The sequence below is a fragment of the Heptranchias perlo genome, chromosome 1 (genome assembly GCF_035084215.1).
Source record: "Heptranchias perlo isolate sHepPer1 chromosome 1, sHepPer1.hap1, whole genome shotgun sequence".
In the NCBI taxonomy this organism is placed as follows: domain Eukaryota; kingdom Metazoa; phylum Chordata; class Chondrichthyes; order Hexanchiformes; family Hexanchidae; genus Heptranchias; species Heptranchias perlo.
The window spans coordinates 141916525-141935559 of NC_090325.1; the positions used below are offsets into that span (position 1 = coordinate 141916525).

General features: G+C 41.9%; 1 protein-coding gene across 4 annotated transcripts in view; it reads left to right on the forward strand.

The window, feature by feature from the left end:
- lrba (LPS-responsive vesicle trafficking, beach and anchor containing) overlaps positions 1-19035 on the forward strand; it is a 753934-nt gene that overhangs the window by 342575 nt on the left and 392324 nt on the right. Inside the window, exon 1 of one of the 4 annotated variants that reach the window (XM_067992164.1) lies at positions 17791-17892. The exons of 1 other annotated variant lie outside the window; for it this stretch is intronic. Coding sequence is in view for 1 of the 3 variants with exons in the window: in XM_067992158.1 (XP_067848259.1) it covers positions 17907-17984 (78 nt within the window). In the remaining 2 variants the exon portion in view is untranslated. 2 more of the 4 variants (XM_067992158.1, XM_067992172.1) reach the window with 2 other exon arrangements.

Genomic DNA, 19035 nt, shown 5'->3' on the forward strand with positions numbered 1-19035 from the left:
ACTCCAGAAAAGGGCTAGACAAATTCTGGTTAAGAATGAGATTGAACATTACATGTAGAAACACAGATGAGCAAGTTTCATACACTTCTAGTTTTAGGATCATGAAAACGTCATCCATGGAATACCACCAGTCAGGTTCCAATAACATTGATATACTGGAGATTTTGCTTGATTACATTTTGGGTTCAGGCAAACCTGAGTTTTGTCTTATCACAATTTATGGTGTATGTGTATCACATTCCAGTGTTAAACACAGGATTGGTAAATGTGCCACTCATCGTAAAAATTCAAAAGCCAATTCTTTCAACACTGTTTTATTATGCTCAGATGTAATGTATTTTAACTGAAGACAACCATTCAGGTAAGTCTTTTCATTTGTATCCAGTTGATTTAGAGAACCTCTTTGGTAAAGGAGTGTACACATAAAAAAAGAAACAAGGGGAAGGCAAAATCAACGTGATCATTGAAAATATGTTATTTGAGTCACCTTTGTGGATAATCATATTGGGCCCGATGTTAGCAGGGCTGCGGGTTCTTGGCGGGGGGGCTATCGGGCGGGTTACCTACGCGCCCGGTGAAATTAGTCAGCTTCCCGCGCGATCGTAGCATACAATCCACTAATTGGATCCACTTACCTGCTCCTCCGGGTTTTCCACTGCTGATCTGCGCGTCGGGCGGGCTGCGCATGCGCAGTAAGATCTGTCAGTTGGAGGAGCTCTATTTAAAGGGGCAGTCCTCCACTGACAGATGCTGCAACAAACAGAAAAAATCACAGCATGGAGCAGCCCAGGGGGAAGGCTGCTCCCAGTTTAATGATGCCTCACTCCAGATATCAATACATGGGGTGAGGGGGAAGACAGAGATCTTCCTCCCAGCGGGCGGGAGGAAGCGGCCTGCCTCTGCCACCAGGAAGGCCTGGCTCGAGGTGGCAGAGGAGGTCACCAGCGCAACCAACATATCGCCCACCTGCATATAGTGCAGGAGGCGCTCCAATGACCTCAGTAGGTCAGCCAAAGTGAGTACACGTAGTCTTTCCCCTACACTCCGTCTGCCACATCACTGCCCCCACCCCACATCTCCTTCAGCACTGCCAACACGACTCTGTCACATCACTCCTCATACCCACTCAAACCTCATCCTCATCTTACCTGCACCTCGCCAGTACTCATCCCGCCACTACCACTCAACCCAATCCTCATACAATCTCATGGCTCTATCTCATACTCACCCTCTCGTGCATCTCTTTCATGGCCAGCCGCACTCAACCTGCCACTACCTGTGCTGCAGCCACAGGGCATGCATCACATATGTGCAGTAGGCAGCGTAAGGCAAACGTGTCGTGAGCATGAAGGGGATGCACAAGGGTGTTTGAGGGTTTGTCATGGGTGTTACTTATATTGAATTTCTGACCAACTCACATTACATATTATATTGGCACCACTACTGCCATGTCTTCGCGAATCCTGTCTGGTTTATGCAATAATGCCCTCTCCTGAGGATCACTATGAAGACCCACAACTGATGCCACCCATTGTGTCACTGCAGAGTGGGTGTAGGTGTATTTGCAGGGCTCTTTTGTGCAGACGACTGAGAGACGTCGGCGATGTCCCCGGTTGCACCCTGGAAGGATGCGGAGGAGAAGTTATTGAGGGCAGTGGTGACTTTGACAGCGACAGGTAAGAAGATGGTGCTCGGGCCAGCCAGGAGCAGCTTGGCATGAAAGAGGCTGCAGATGTCCACGACTACATGTCGAGTGACTCTGAGCCTCCGTGTGCAGTGCTGCTCAGAGAGGTCCAGGAAGCTGAGCCTCGGTCTGTGGACCCTGTGGCGAGGGTAGTGCCCTCTGCGACGCATCTCTCTCTGCGGTAGCCCTCCCTCCTGCTGTGCAGGTGGATGTGTCACAGCACTCTGTTGTGGAGCTCCACATGTCGGAGGTGGATGGCGAGGCTGGTGATGCTGTTCGCCCTCCGAGGAGGTCATGACTGCAGCTACGGCGGCTCCCATCCGGAAGATGTACATCTGAGGGGGTCCGCAAGATAGATACATGTCTCTGGACCCCGGGGTAGGTGTGCAGGTTGGTGACTTTGACCGTCAGGAGGAGGGTGGTGGAGGCCAAACTTTGTCCCAAGTGACAGAGTGGCCTCCTGCAATGGGTGAGGGTCTCCCCCGCCACCTGTCAAATGGACCTTTGCAGCTGCCACAGGCTGACAGCTGCAACACGTCCATTTGACCTGGGAGTGCTTCCCCCAGTGTGGGAAACAGTCCCAGTTTGCTCTAAAATCCCACCCCTCCTCACATAATCACTTAATCAGGTCAGTTAATGACCTGAAATACCTAAATAAATACTTTCAAGTGGCATCCCGCTGGCTTTAATTGCCTGCGGGATTCCCACCAGCGGGAGCTGCGCGCGCACGCCGGCGCGTCAGCGGGGAACCCGGAAGTGCGCGGGTTCAAGGCGGGCTCCGGTCCCGCGCCGGGATTTCACGATTTTCGGAGCTCCCCCGCCAGGAACGCACCCGATAGCGGGTGCTAAAATGACGCCCATTATTTGTATATAGAGAAAGAAGGCAACTTTTATCAACATTTCATTTGCAAAGATTAGTTTGTTCAATTATATTTAAAGTGTAGATTGAAAAACTACTTGACACGACAAAGCAGAGACAGTTGGGGTTAAATCTCCTGTTATGCATATATTAATTGAAAGACAACTCCACCATATGTGGAGCCAATTTCCCTCTGCTGAAAATGGTATTGCCATCAATTACCTGCAGTCTTGTTTTGTAGACGTACTGCACTTATATTGAAGATTCAGCTACAGAAATTCACAGGATGAAATGGAAGTCTATACAGCTTATTGCCCAGTAATCTTCATATGTGTGAAATGATTGACATTTGGCATAGAAGATTTATGCATGACTAATTGATTAAGTATATAAAGCACATACTTATGAAAGTGTTTTGATCTGCACTTTCTAAAGTAATACATAAATTTTCTGTGAGATACAGTAAGTAGCATTTAACAATATGAGACTGAATTAACTGGACTGATATAGTAAATACAATGTTGAAGTTTGCATTTGTAACTTAATTTGTGTCAACATTACCATACAGCAGATCTGCATTTTTTTTAAACTCTAACTGCATACTATATTGCGTATGCTGTTCTTACTGCTTCCATGCTGGGAAGTGATGAGATCATTTTCATACATTGTACCATCAAACAGTACTACGTGATCAAATGGTGTAGTTGATGTTTCGTAACTAAAGTGCACTAAAGGGTACATTGGTTGAATCGCATTATTCACAAAACTGTTCTGTCTAAATCTACTTGTTTTCAGCTGTGACCTCATGCTAATAAGATTGTGATATACAGTGAAAGCAACAGCACATACTATAAGAGATACTAAGAGAAAAAGTGAATCGGCTTTTGTTCCTTCCGCTTCTTCAACCATGTGAGGAATTTGTTTTTACACTGTGGACACTTATTTCTCACCTCAGTAATTTACAAATGGTTGAAAATAAGCATGCCCACATGTTCTATTTGTGTGTCTATAAAATGTGTCGTTCAGTAAAAGCAGATTTTTGTCTTTCTTGTCTGCTAAGTATGCATATATTAAACAAGGTGTGCTTTGTGACAGTTAGCTGGATTAGATGTTGCACAGGCACTTTTAAGTAAGATCTGGATCAATTCAGTACTTTTTGCTCAAGAATAGAGAGCTACAGAGAGAGGAGGTGGTTGGCGTGCCAAGTCCAAGGCAATCACTAGATTATATTACATGATTGAGAGGAGAAAGGAAGACCAGGAGGAACTAACAGACATTATGAAATCATCAAATCCAGTACGCTTGCTTCAAAATGGACACTTGTCCTGCCTGGGTTGATGCAACTCATTTGAAAGGGAGTCAAATACGCAGAAATTCAGTCCGGTGTCATAAGGACTACAGCATCCATTTTTATGCTCTTCCTCCTGTTTGCGCTCTCACATTCTATTCTATCCATTTATGCACAGTCTCACCATCCCACCGTTGACCTTCCAAATGGTGTTATCCCAGTTTAAATCCATTGCATCAATTTCTAAAGATATGCAACTTAAACCGTACAAACCCCAGCCATGGCAGTCTTCCAACCATATCACTCCGTTATGGTAAGAAGCTGCACATAGGCCACTAATTTCATTGTTGGTTACTGTTATTCCAGCTGATGACCAACATCATCTTTGCACAAGGTGATCCAAAAACATCCAGCTGCTATTGTGTTTCTGGTGGTATCTAGCTCTGTGTAATATGAAGTATTGACTGCACGTTAGGCACACTTGCTCTTTTTTACATCCTATGGTATGTTTCTCTCCTCCATCGTGCCTTCTATAATCTATACAAAATACCTTTAGTTGGAACAGTGGGTTTCTTGAGCTATTTCTCATTTCTCCCTTCGCTGTACATTCAAGTTTCCAACTATATAAAGACATAGGAATAGGAGTAGGCCATTTAGCTCCTCGAGCCTGTTCCACCATTCAGTGAGATCATGGCTGATCCGTGACCTAACTCCAGATACCCACTACATATATCTCACTATTAATCCCATTTTCTTGGCTCTTCCTTCATCTCTCTATCTTTCTTGTAACATGGATCTAATCAGCCCTGCTTATTGTTGGTTCTTAGCATTCTGGAACGGTTATGTGGAAATGTGCATTTTTGGTCCAGGATCGTACTTTGCTGTGATGCTGCCCATGATTCATTGGTTTGCCAGTCCTCACTGCCTAGACTCACACATGGTCGCACATGAAAAATGCTTATATATTCATGTAACCATACTCCAGCAAGTGGACAACATCTTAAGGGGAATACAGAAAGGCAAGAAAACGGGAATAAAGAGGAGGGGAAAAATCAATTAATGACACATTTGAGAGAGAAAGTTAGTGTTGTAATTCTGCTCATTTTCATGGCCTGCTGTAGTCGTGAGTGCTGAAAAGCTATCGCTTTAGAAATTCCAAATAGCCCCATCTACTGTCTTTGGTGTAAATGTAGAGGTTGGACAGGACATTGCTGTCCGATGACATTTTTATTTACTGCTTCACGAACAGGATTATATACTTTGAGACACGTTTTGCTGGAACAACCTAGTTGCAGGTGGGATAATATGTTTCTTGATTGTGTTCTTTTAGACATGTTTAACCATATTACTATCAATTAATTAAACAGCCAATCATCCAAAGCTTGGGAGACCTGTTCATTGAGTTAATGGATGGCAGCAGGTGTCGGTTACAAGCAATGGAGGAGCAGGTTCTCTTGGATTCATCTGACTACAGGATGCTTTGCCAGCAGTCAATCAAATGTTATCACATTATGTTCTCATGGTTTCTACGTTTCGTATGTGCCTTGTGAATTATCTAACTACCCAGAGGCTTATCGTGGAAAATTGATATCAGTTATATCACTTTCCTGCAACTGTGTGTCAATGTAGATTGCTGACATATATTTGTTCTTGACTGTGCAAAGAATGCATCGTTTAATTCCCTGGTCTCCTGGCCTGATGTAGAGCTGGTATTATGATGGTTCTTCCATTCTAGTTAGTATAATTCACAGTGGACTAATTCAGATCAAGTTTAGAGCCTAAACAGTCGTTTAACATTGCCAGTATTTGTTGACATCAAACAAGACTTACTCTGTAACACTTTCTATTGCTCTAACAATTAAGGATTTACTGACTCTTAAACATATATGTGAGGAGTTTTGTAGAATGACAAATGTATGAATTGCACTTGAATAGTGTTAAGATTACACTACTTTGGAAAAGGGCTGCGAGTGATGAACCCCAGGAGTCAGTGTGGGGTCTACTTTTGTTCTCTGTGTATACATAGATGATTTTGACTTGGACATAGGGAGCACTATTTCAAAATTTGCTGACAACGCAACAGTGGGAGGTTTGACAAACAGCTAGGAGGACATAGACAGATTGGTGGAATTGGCAGACAGGTGGCACATTCAATTTAATGTGGATAAATGTGGGCTAATACATTTTGGGAGGAAAAAGGAGTGGGAGTATACACTCAATATAAAAATGCTGAAGGGTGTGGATGAACAGCGAGATCTAGGAGTTCAAATATATAATTCGCTGAAAGTGCAGGTACTTAAAGCTATGAAGAAGTCAACAGCATTTTGGGTTTTATAAATGGGGCAGAAAGTACAAGAATGAAGAAGTAATGATATATTTGTACAAAATGTTGGTTAGACCACAGCTGAAGTATAGTGTGTAGTTTTGGGAATCCCATTATAGAATGGACATTAAAGCCTTAGAGAATGTATAGTGCAGATTCTCCAGGATGATACTAGGAATGGCAAACTATAGTTATTAGGAGAGAGGGGATACTAGGTCTATTTTTAACCGAGCAGGGATGGCTAAGAGCAGATTTAATTAAGTTTTTTTTTAATTATGGAAGGGTCTGATACAGTGAATAAAAGACTATTTCTTCTAGTTGGGGAATCAGTGATGAGGGGTCTTCAACTTAAAATTAAGCGGGTGACTAGAGAGGTTAAGACACATTTCTTTACTTAGATGGTTGTTGACGCCTGGAATGCTTTGCTACAGATGGGTGGTTGAGAGAAAGACGTATTTTTTTAAGGGAAAAGTGGTTAAACGTTTGAAGCAGGATGAGATAGAGGGCTGTAGGGAAAGAGCAGAATGGTGGGATTAGTTTTGGGTTGTTCTAGCAAAGAACTGATGTATACATGATGGGCCGAATGGCCTCCTTCTGTGCTGTACTACTGTGCATACTACAACAACTTGCATTAGAAAAGCATCTTTAATGTAAAAAATGTCCCAAAGCACTGCACAGATAGTTGTACGGAAAATGGAGAGGTGAAGAGTGGTGACTCAAGACTTGGTCAAAGGAATGGATTTTGAGAAAAAATTTTAAGAAGGAAAGAGAGGCAGAGAGGCTTCGGGATGAAATTGCAGTTCAGGTGGATATTAATAATTCCATGTGCTATTCAAAGAAGAGCAAGGAGTTCTCCAGGCCAACAATGTTCCCTCAAACCAATAAAAATATAACTGGTCATTCATCTTGCAGCTGTTTTGGGGATTTGGAATGACATAAAATGGCTACTGTGTTTGCTTAAATAAGTCACTGCACTCCAAAAAGCAATTCACTGTGTGAAGTGCTTTGAAATGCTTCAACAACGTGATAAGACATTCTATAAATGCAAGTATTTATTTTGACTGTAGAACGAAAATGTTGCAAATATTATTATAAGATCATGTACTGCTTTGCATTGGGTACATTTGACTTATTTGTACTTCAAGTTTCATTATCAGAAAAGATTGACACATTTTTCATTCATTGTAGATTGCTTATACAAATCTTATTGGTGCTGTATAAATCACAAATGGTTAATTGGTGTAATCAATTTTTGGCAGTGAAAAAACTTTTAATTAAGTACTTTGAAATTTCAACATCAAATCTTGTAGATATAGTCGATTTAGCATCAAAACTAGTTATACATTTTTATTGAAGTTGTAATTCTTTTGTTGGCATGTCATTTTTTTGTTGTTTGAACTAAAAGAATACATTGTTTATATGTTGCATTAGTCCAAAAACATTTATAACAATGCAGTCATCAGCAGTGATATGAATGTCCGGTGAACCTTCAAATAAAACATGAAAGAGGGTGAATTATCAAATAGATAAAAATATATTTATGTTTGCACTCTGTCAGGGTTCATATACACATGGAACCTGATAGAAGACCAGAATGATTTAGACAAGTTTGCTTAAAAGATTCATAACATATGCTTGCTGGAAAGAATTGAGTTATCTCTGCTCTGGAGAGTAAGTTATTGTAGCAGTAGCTGACAGAGATGAAGATAACTGAAGGAAATTCAATTACCTTTTAGTGTTTTCTTTCTAATGGGATTCTTAATGTGAAAAAGATCCTCCGATGATGCCCCTCTGTTGCTCTGTGTGATTTTCCTTGATACTTTGCTTTGATGGAAAGAATCGAACCCTCCTTTATAGTGCTTCATTAACAATGAAATATGTTTGTTGTTATTAAGTGGTGTGTTTGATTAGAAAATCCTGAAGTGGCACCATATCAGTCCATTCCAGACATTTCCTAGTTATAGATGGTCCCTTTTACCTCACCTTTTTTTAAAACATAAATTTGTCTGCCTGCAGTAAGCCTTTTAATTAAATATATTTTAAGTTTCAACTAGATTGAAACATTAGCTTGTAGTTTTAAGGTGGATGGCATAGCACACGTGGGTATCTGGTTGTCGGGTTTAAACCATGCTTTTTGTTTATTGGCTTAAAATGGACCAATAATTTGGGCTGATTTTAGCAGGTGTGAAACTATTGGTTAATTTATTGGAGTAAAATTTAAACAATTTTAAATTGTAAGGATTGGGATTATGTCATTACAGAAATTGAAATTGATGACCTATGTTTTATATATATTAATAATCTAGAAAAGGGATATTAAAACTACAGATAGTTGCTGTGCTATCACTCCTGGAGCACTAAGAGTACCTTGGCAGCTGAAAGATTTTGAATTTGAACTTGCATTTATGCAGCGCCTTTCACAACCTCAGGACATCCCAAAGTGCTTTACGGCCAATGAAGTACTTTTTTTTTAAATGTAGTCACTGTTGTAATGTAGGAAACGTGGCAGCCAATTTGCACATAGGTCTGACAAACAGCAATGTGATCAGATAATCTGTTTTATTGGTGTTGGTTGAGGGATAAATATTGGCCAGGACACCAGGGAGAACTGCCCATCTCTTCTTCAAAATAGTGTCATAGGATCTTTTACGTCCACCTGAGAGCGCAGACGGGGCCTCGGTTTTAACGTTTCATCTGAAAGATGGCACCTCTGACAGTGCAGTACGCCCTCAGTATTGCACTAAAGTGTCTTCCTAGATTATGTGCCCAAGTCTGTGGAGTGGGACTTGAGCCCACCGCCTTCTGACTCAAACGAGAGTGCTACCACTGAGCTAAGGCTGACACCTAAGATTGGGACAAAAGGAAAGCTAGTCCAGATTAATAGATTGGAAAAATGACAGGTCAAACAGCATACCAGCAATGGGAAGTATTTAAATGAGAATTCAATAAAGAACAGGCTAGATACATTCTTACTAGGCGAAAAGGCTGGGATTCCATGGATAAGCAGAGGTTTAGACAAAAATGAGATTTAAACTAGGCATAGATGTAGAAGAGATGAGATGGAAGGAAACATAAAGGGTATCGAAGAGAGATTAGGAGGCAATATAAAAGAAGACTGTTGGTCAACATAAAGGGAAGCAAGGGCTTTTATAAATACTGAAGAAGTAAAAGGATAGTTATAGAAAGATTGAGACCACTTTGAAAAGATTTGTAAACAATTTTACAACACCAAGTTATAGTCCAACGATTTTATTTTTAATCCCACAAGCTTTCGGGGGTTTTCCCCTTCCTCAGGCGGTGTGGAAATGACAATTTCGAATCCTTCGCATTTTAAGATCACATAACAATGCATGGTGATTACTGCCCGTTGCCAAGGCAATCACAGTGAGCAGACAGAAAGGTGTCATCTAAAAGGCCACTGAATATACAACCCCCCAAAAAAAAAGAGAGAGAGAGAGAGAGAGAGAAGGAAGACAGTCAATGACCCGTTATATTAAAAACAGATAACATTTGTTCGCTGGTGGGGATACGTGTAGTGTGACATGAACCCAAGATCCCGGTTGAGGCCGTCCTCATGGGTGCGGAACTTGGCTACCAATTTCTGCTCGACGATTTTGCGTTGTCATGTGTCTCGAAGGCCGCCTTGGAGTATGCTTACCCGAAGGTCGGTGGCTGAATGTCCATGACTGCTGAAGTGTTCCCCGACAGGGAGAGAACCCTCCTGTTTGGCGATTGTTGCGCGGTGTCCGTTCATCCGTTGTCGCAGCGTCTGCGTGGTCTCGCCAATGTACCATGCTCTGGGGCATCCTTTCCTGCAACGTATGAGGTAGACAACGTTGGCCGAGTCACAGGAGTATGAACCGTGCACCTGGTGGGTGGTGTCCTCTCGTGTGATGGTGGTATCTGTGTCGATGATCTGGCATGTCTTGCAGAGGTTACCGTGGCAGGGTTGTGTGGTGTCGTGGACGCTGTTCTCCTGAAGGCTGGGTAATTTGCTGCGAACGATGGTCTGTTTGAGGTTGGGTGGCTGTTTAAAGGCGAGTAGTGGAGGTATGGGGATGGCCATAGCGAGGTGTTCGTCGTCATTGATGACATGTTGAAGGCTGCGGAGAACATGGCGTAGTTTCTCCGCTCCGGGGAAGTACTGGACGACGAAGGGTACTCTGTTGGTTGCGTCCCGTGTTAGTCTTCTGAAGAGGTCTACGCGATTTTTCGCTGTGGCCCGTCGGAACTGTCGATCGATGAGTCGAGCGTCATATCCCGTTCTTACTAGGGCGTCTTTCAGCGTCTGTAGGTGTCCATCGCGTTCCTCCTCATCTGAGCAGACCCTGTGTATTCGCAGGGCCTGTCCATAGGGGATGGCCTCTTTGACGTGGTTAGGGTGGAAGCTGGAAAAGTGGAGCATTGTGAGATTGTCCGTGGGCTTGCGGTAGAGTGAGGTGCTGAGGTGCCCGTCTTTGATGGAGATTCGTGTGTCCAAGGAAGAAACTGATTCTGAGGAGTAGTCCATGGTGAGCTTGATGGTGGGATGGAACTTGTTGATGTTATCGTGTAGTCTCTTTAGTGATTCCTCACCGTGGGTCCATAGAAAGAAAATGTCGTCGATGTATCTGGTGTATAGTGTTGGTTGGAGGTCCTGTGCAGTGAAGAAGTCCTGCTCGAACTTGTGAAGAAGGGGATCATCTTGACTTGAGAATGAAGAAAAATTTGGAGAAGTTTACTGAGTATTTCATCTCACTTTTAAAAAGGAAATTGGAAATGGGACTTTGGAAGAACTCACTTCTGGAAATAAATATTCAAAATGAAACGGGGGGAAAAAAAAGGTAACGGGACTAAAAGTAGAAGTGTTACCAGACCTGAATGATTTGCATCCTGGAATGCTAAATGAGATTGGGAAGGAGAAACGGAGACACTAGCAATAATTTTCAAAAATCTTTGGAATGTAGATTATACCAAAAGACTGGGAGGTATTATGTTTTACCACTTTAAAGAAAGGAGTATGAAAGGGGGAGGAAGCAGCAGAGGCAGCTGAATGAATAGTCTCAAGCTTAGTGCCAAAGAAGTCCATGAGCTCCACGCACTTGTTGGAGGTGGAGATACATGCCTGAAATGGTGGTGGAAGCAGATTCAATAGTAAATTTCAAAAGCGAATCGGATAAATACTTGAAAAGGGAAAATTTGGAAGGCTATGGGGTGTGTACGATGACATCCAGCTCTAACTCTCTACCACCCGTCTCGACCGCTCCACTGCCTCAGTGTTGTCAGACTGCTTTTCCAACATCCTATCTTGGATGAACAGCAATTTCCTCCAGTCAAATAAAGCTGCCATCTTTGGCCCCCGCCGCGAACTTTGTAACTTCGCCACTGATTCCACCCCCTCCCCGACGACCGTCTTTGGTTGAGCCAGACTGTGTGCAACCTCGGCTTCCTATTTGTCTCGAACTGAGCTTCTCTGCCACAAAGACTGCCTACTTCTACCCCTGTAAAATTGACCGCCTCTGCCCCCACCTTAGCCCACCTGATGCTGAAAACCACATCCATGCCATTGTCACCTTAGACTCTATTATTCCAGTGCTTTCCTAGCCAGCCTGCAATCTTCCAGCTCTGAAAACTTCAACTCATCAATATTCTCCTGCCTATATCCTAATTCATACCTTCCTACTCACCCATCACTTCTGTTCTTGCTGATCTACATTGGGACCTAGTCTCTTAATGCCTTAGATTTAAATTTCTTTATAGACCTGCTCCTGCCTAATCTGTAAGCTCCTCCAGCCCTACCATCACACCCCTCCAGAACTCTCCATTCCTCTGACTCTGGCCTCTTCTGTATCCCACTCTCTTTTGTCTCACCATTGGCGGACATGCCTTCAGCCTTCTAGGCCCTGTGTTTTAGAGGTCCGTCGTCAAATCTCTCCACATAGCTAACGTCTCTTCCTCCTTTAAGGCCCTTTTTAAAATCCACCTCTTTGACCTTGCTTATGGTTTTTCCTAATGTCGTCTTCTTTGGTGCGGTGTCTAATTTTGTGCATCTGTGAATTGTCGGGACATTTTTCTATATCAAAGGCTCTGTATAAATGCAAGTTGTCATTTCATATTGGCAGAATATGATTAGTTGTGCGATTTGTGCTGTGGCCTCTTTTGTTTGCATCTACGTAAATGATTTAGGCATTAATTACATAGAAATTACAACATTGAAACTGGCTGTTTGGCCCAACCAGTCCATTTGTGAGTATCCTCCACACAAGCAGTATTCCTAATCTCGGCCCACCCTTTTCTCATATACCTTTATCCGCCCCCCCCCCCCCCCCCTTCAACCATCTATCTTACCTATTCTTAAATATCTACATGGTCTGTGTTTCAATCACTAACCCTATTCACTAACCCTATCAGTGCATTCCATAACCCTCTATGTAAAATGTTTCTCCTGCTCTCCTAAATTTCCTACGTTCAATCTTTTATAACCATCTCTCCTCATTCTGGACCGCTCAACCACTGGAAACAGTTTGTTTTTATCTACCTTGTCCCCATCTCTTCATGATTTTAAACATCTCTATTAAATCACCCTGTAATTTTTTTTTAAACAAAAACAGCCCCAGCTTTTCAAGTATTTCCTCAAACCAGGCAGCATCCTCGTGAATCTGCACCCTAGTATTTCTATTGCCTCAACATGCTTTCTATCGTGTGGAGCCCAAAACAGCATACAGTATTCCATACAACAGTTTAAATAGATTCACCATTACATTTTGACTTTAATATTCTATACCTTTTGTCATAAAACTCATTATTTCATTCGTTTTTTTTATGGCCGTACCCACTTGTGGTGCTGCTTTTAATGTCTTGTGAACTGAATTCCAAATCCCTCTGCTTTTTCACATCATCCAGCCTTCTCCCATTCAAATTTTTTTACCAAAATGTACCACCTCTTAATTACTGACATTGAAGTTCATTTGCTACTTTTCTTACCCATTCTATTAAATATCCCCTTGTAACTCCCCTTGGTCCCTGAGAATTATTTACTGTGTCTCCCATTTTAGTATTGTCTGCAAATTTGGACACCATTCCCTTTAGCCCTGTATCCAAGTCATTAATGTTCACAGTGAACAGAACTGGTCTCAACAGAACTCTGTGGGACAATGCAATCGACTTGCAAGCACTCTGAGAAACTGTCCTTAATTCCTACATTCTGTTTCCTCCCTTCTAACCAGTTTTAATCAGATTAGCTACCCTTTCCCCAATTCCACCCCCCTTACTCTTCTCTCTTAGTCTGTGTGGTGCCTTTTCAAGGGCTTTCATGTGCACCGCATATACTGAATTTCCCCCATCCACCATATCTGTCACACCCTCAAAGAACTCTATTTGGTTTGTGAAGCATTTGCTTCCTTTCTGAAATCCGTGTTGGCTACTTTTAATTATTTTCTCTTCCTCTAGATATTTAATAATTACATCTATAATTGAAGATTCCAATATCATGAAGGGTTTAGTAAATCAAGAGAAACTGTTCTCATTGGCGGAAGGGTCTAGAACCAGAGGGCACAGATTTAAGGTGATTGGCAAAAGAACCAAAGGCGACATGAGGAAAAACCTTTTTACGCAGTGAGTGGTTATGATCTGGAATGCGCTCCCTGAAAGGGTGGTCGAAGCAGATTCAATCGTGGTTTTCAAAAAGGAATTGGATAAATACTCACAGGGAAAAATTTGCAGGGCTACGGGGAAGAGTGGGGGAATGGGACTAACCGGATTGCTCTTACAAAGAGCCGGCACAGGCTCGATAGGCTGAATGGCCACCTTCTATGCTGTAACGATTCTATGATTCATTGATTTTTCCCTATTGCAGATGTTGAACTAACAGGCATGTAATTATCTGGGTTAGCTCTATCACCCTTTTTGAACCCCCCAGTCCTCTTGCACACACCCACGCTCGTGTATAATCAGCTCTAATTTTAAGGTTATACCCCTTTGTTCTGGACTTCCCCACCAGAGGAACTAGTTTCTCTCTATCTACCCTTTCAATTCCTTTAATCATCTTAAACACCTCAATTAGATCACCCCTTAATCTTCTATAAAGGGAATACAAGCCTAGACTATGCAACCTGTACTCATAATTTAACCCTTTTAGCCCAGGTATCATTCTGACGCAGCTGTGCTGCACCCCCTCCATGGCCAATATATCATTCCTGAGGTGTGGTGCCTGAACTGAACACAGTATTCCAGATGTGGTCTAACTGGAGCTTTACACAACTATAGTATAACTTCCACCCCTTTGCATTTCAGTCCCCTTGAGATAAAGGCTAACATTCCATTAGCCTTTTTGATTTTTTTTGTACCTGTCCATTAGTTTTTAATGATTTCTGTACTTGGACCCCTAAATTTCTCTGCTCCTCCACCGTTCCTAGCTCCTCACCATTTAGAAAATACTGTGATCTATCTTTCTTAGGTCCAAAGTGGATGACCTCACACTTCCCCACAGTGAACTCCATCTGCCACAGTTTTGCCCTATCGCTAAATCAACAATGTCCCTTTGCAACTTTCTGCTTCCATCTACACTATTTACTGTGCCACCTAACTTAGTGTCTTCAGCAAACTTGGATATAGAAGAATGAGAGGTGATCTCATTGAAACATACAAAATTCTTACAGGGCTGGACAGGATAGATGCAAGGAGGATGTTTCCCCTGGCTGGAGAACCTAGAACCAGGGGTCGCGGTCTCAGAATAAAGGGTCGACCATTTAGGACTGAGGCGAGGAGAAATTTCTTCACTGAGGATGGTGAATCTTTGGAATTATCTGCCCCAGAGGCTCAGTCATTGAGTACATTCAAAACAGAGATCGATAGATTTCTAGATATTAAAGGCATCAAGGGATGTGGCATTGAGGTAGAAGATCAGCCATGATCTTGTTGAATGGCGGAGCAGGCTCGAGGGTCCGGATGGCCTACTCCTCTGCACTTTCTACCAGCCATAGTTCGGCACCTACTCTATCAGAATGGTGCAGAGGGAAGCAGAAAAGAATATCTTTCCAGATATTTCTGCAATGGCGCGGTCAGTGACATACTTTGTAAATTTGATCTTGCCGTTGATGACGTCCTTCATATTTTCCTGTATTTCTAATTAGAATACGTGGCAACGAGCATGGTGACGAATCAGAAGCAGCATGGCCATTTTTTTTTCAGCGATTCGATGAATACACTAAACAGGGTGGCAATATAAAGGCTTAATGCCAAAACATGGCACTAACCCAAAGTGTTACTCCCACCAGCTGATCTCTTCTCGGTGGAATCGGCTGGCCTGCTTCCACCGTTGTTAGTGTTATGAATTTGAGTATGGAGATTCCATGATTTGCTGATCCTGTTGCCTAGCCACAGACTGCTTTATGTGCACGCTAATGCAATGGTTTGCTATAATCGTGCAAGAAATTTTTGAAGAAAACAATTTATGAGCAATAAATCACGCTGCTTCACTTAGACTTCAAAATAATGGGGTTGGTGGCCTGGCAGCCAAACTGGTGATAATCCAGCAAATTGGCGATGGGCACTGATTATCATGGGGGCGGAGCTATTTAACTGTTCAAATTATTCAATGGGGGAAAAGGCGGAGTGGTGCAAAAGTCCCAGGAGATTATGGCATGGTGTAAGTTATTTGCACCATGTATTGGTGTGTGCCGTGGATGCACTATTACTATGGTGCAAGTTTTCAGGAAATTATGGATCATCATTGTTAAAAATGGAGAATGAGGATGGAAAGAAGAGCTGGTTGCAGATTTTATAAACTTTTGACCAGTGAAAAGAAAGCCTTGTGTTTATAGAGCATTATGACACCTCAGAAAAATATGAGCTCTTCACAATACATCAAACTAGTTTTACATTCAGCACCTGTTATGTTCAGCAAACAGGGTAGATATTTTGCACACAAGATTCTGCAAATAACAATGAGATGACCTTTCTTTGTGGTTTTGGTTAAGTGAGGATTGTTTACCAATATAATTGTGAGAATTGACTACACTTCAAAGGTACTTCATTGGGTAAAGCGCTTTGGGATGTCCTGAAGTTGTAAAAGGTGCTATATAAATGCAAGTCTTTTTTTCTCCTAGTGCCATGGAATCTTTAATATCCGTCTGATTAATGAGAAGTTGTGTTCAAATAGCACCTTTAACATGCAAAGATGCCCCAAGGCACTTCACAGGTGTGCAGACAAAACCAAAGAAGGAAATACAAGGTGGGGTGAGCAAAACCTTTGTCGAAGAGGTGGTTTTTAAGGAGGTTCCTAAAGGAGGATAGAGTCGTGGAAAGATTTCTGCGGGAGAAGTGTGCGGCTAGAGAGTGTTAGAGATACAGAGTGGTGAGCCCATGAAGGGATTTAAACATAGGGATGAGAATTTTAAATTAGAGACGTTGTGGGACAGCGAGGTAATGTAGGTCACCAAGGGTGGAGGTGATGGGTGAGTGCGATTCGGTGCGGAATAGAATATGGGCAGCAGAATTTTAGATGAGCTGATGGAGGGTGGAGGATGGGAAGTTAGCCAGGAGAACATTGGAATAGTCGAGTCTGGTGGTGACATGGATGAGGGTTTTGACAGCAGATGGGCTCGGGTAGGAGCGGAGGTGGACAGTGTTAATGAGACTGACGTAGGCGGTCTTTGTAACGGAGAGGATAAGCAGTTGAAAGCTCAGTTTGTGGTCAAATAGAATGCCGAGGTTGCGTGCAGTCAGCTTCAACCTGTGATAGTGGTCGTGACTGGGGAGGGGGATGGAATTGGTGGCAAGGGTGCTAAGTTTGTGGCAGGGGCCAAAGATTATGCCTTCAGTTTCCCAGCGTTTGATTGGACGATATTGCAACTCAACGAAGACTGTATGCCGAACAGGCAGTCTGACGATGCAGAGGCACTAGAACTATCAGGACTATCGTGCCCCTGTTTAGTGTCTCTTCTGAATGATGATACCTTCCCTCATTGCACTTGTGTGTCAGCCTAGCTTGGTGCTTGACCCTACAAACTTCTGACTTGGAGGCGAGAATGCTTCTAACCGAGCCAAGCTGACACTCAAATGATTAAGTTAGAATATTGAAGCCATATTAAATGAATTCTAGGAGACACTGGCTCTGATTCTGTTATGTGATTTGATTGTAACTCACATAAAACTGCATTTAAAATATTCATGTCAAGTTTTTTTTTAAAGGCACTGTCATAATTCATCAGGTCAGACTGCTGGTTGAATATTTTTTGTGTTGAATATGTCTCTTAGGAATATCTTACATTTGGATAAATCTGGAAATGAAGTGTTTTACATTAAATACACATTTCTTTGCATGACAGTCTTACAGGTGAATGTAAATGGCACTCAAGGTATGGGGAAGATGCTTAGGCTGTTGAGGTACATGTTTCAGCTTGTATTTTTAGTGTTTGAAATATTTCTGGTTTCAAAATCTAGCTTGTATTTGTTTGTGACCAGTGGGTGGAGAACAAAACTAAATTGCTGTTTAGTAATTGTAGTAGGAGAATGATGAACTTCCACCCATCGGTCCAGAGGTCAAATGCGAGGAAAATTTGCATTGAATTTTGCTGTCCCTGTTGGAAAGTTTATTCAGGTCAATAATTTGCAGAATATTTCTGCAGGGAGAAACGTTTGTACTCTGTAGAAACAGACCTTCTATCAAACTGATTATGGAGTTGCATTGATGACACCAGTGTGTGATCCAGGGTGATTCTTCTTCTACAGCTCAAGCTGCCCCATCCATCTTGCCTGAAGTAGGAAACAAAGGATGGTTGAAATAGGAACCTTAAGGGGTGTAGGTAAAGAGTGGAGCATAGAGAAGATGTTTTATCATTCCAGTTTATGGGTACATTTACTTTATTCCAGTGTTATAAGTTTATTTTCTTTAGTGTATCTCATGGGTGAAATTCAATTGTTTAATTCCTTTATTGCTCATTTTATTTTCCCCTTGAGTACAATATTAAGGTCATTGCAGTTTCAGGTTTTAAATTAGTTTATCTATAGATGAGATAAATTTCTAAATTCAGATTTTATGTGAACTTTTTTTTTAAAGTCTCCCATTTTCACATTACAGTCAGTCCATTAAAACCAGGAAAACAGAAATGTTTTTTTGATGAGTATTCTGCCTACGTGAACCTTGATGGCTATTGTCATGGGTTTACTGCTATATCTGTTTCATCGGATTAGACTTCTTTCCATGCTGAGGCAAATCAATACTTTGAAGCAAGGGATGACAGAGGCATCACTTCAGAATTGAACATGGCTGTCAGATTTTGTCATTGGGTGACTTTTGTTCACTATTGTATTCTTAAGCTTTCATTTTTCTATGTCTTATTCTGGATGTTTTAAGAATTCCCTCTTGGCATTTCTTTTTTGTTAAATAGATCTAACTTTAAACTTGACGAGGGGAAGTCAAGTCCGAAGATCTTTTAAACTGGAGGATAGAATGGCTTTTTACTTTGATTCAGCTTATTTGATGTGAATTTGCATCAGTGGCAAGACTGCCCATTGTGTGTGAGTTTTCTCTCTCAAATGACACCCTTTGGGACCATTTATGCCAGAAACTTGAGAAAATTAGAACCAAATTAAAGGATGTAGCTGGCACACTTCAAAGCTGTTTGTCAGGACTGATTCATAAGATCAAGGTTCAGTAGAAGCTGTCAACGGGGTCTAAAATGAGACGACTAACATAGAACAGCATCATATTTGTAATGCTTTGCTAGTACAGTTACATGATTCCTCATTAGATTTACCATTTAACACAATGCAAGTCCATCCTGTCGTTTACAAAGTGCTGTTTGATTTCCTTTTTATCACTTGTTTTAGGTCAAACTTCTCTTTAATGTTCTTTAAAGAGACAGAGATTGATAAAAGGGAAAGAGTAACCTGCTAACATG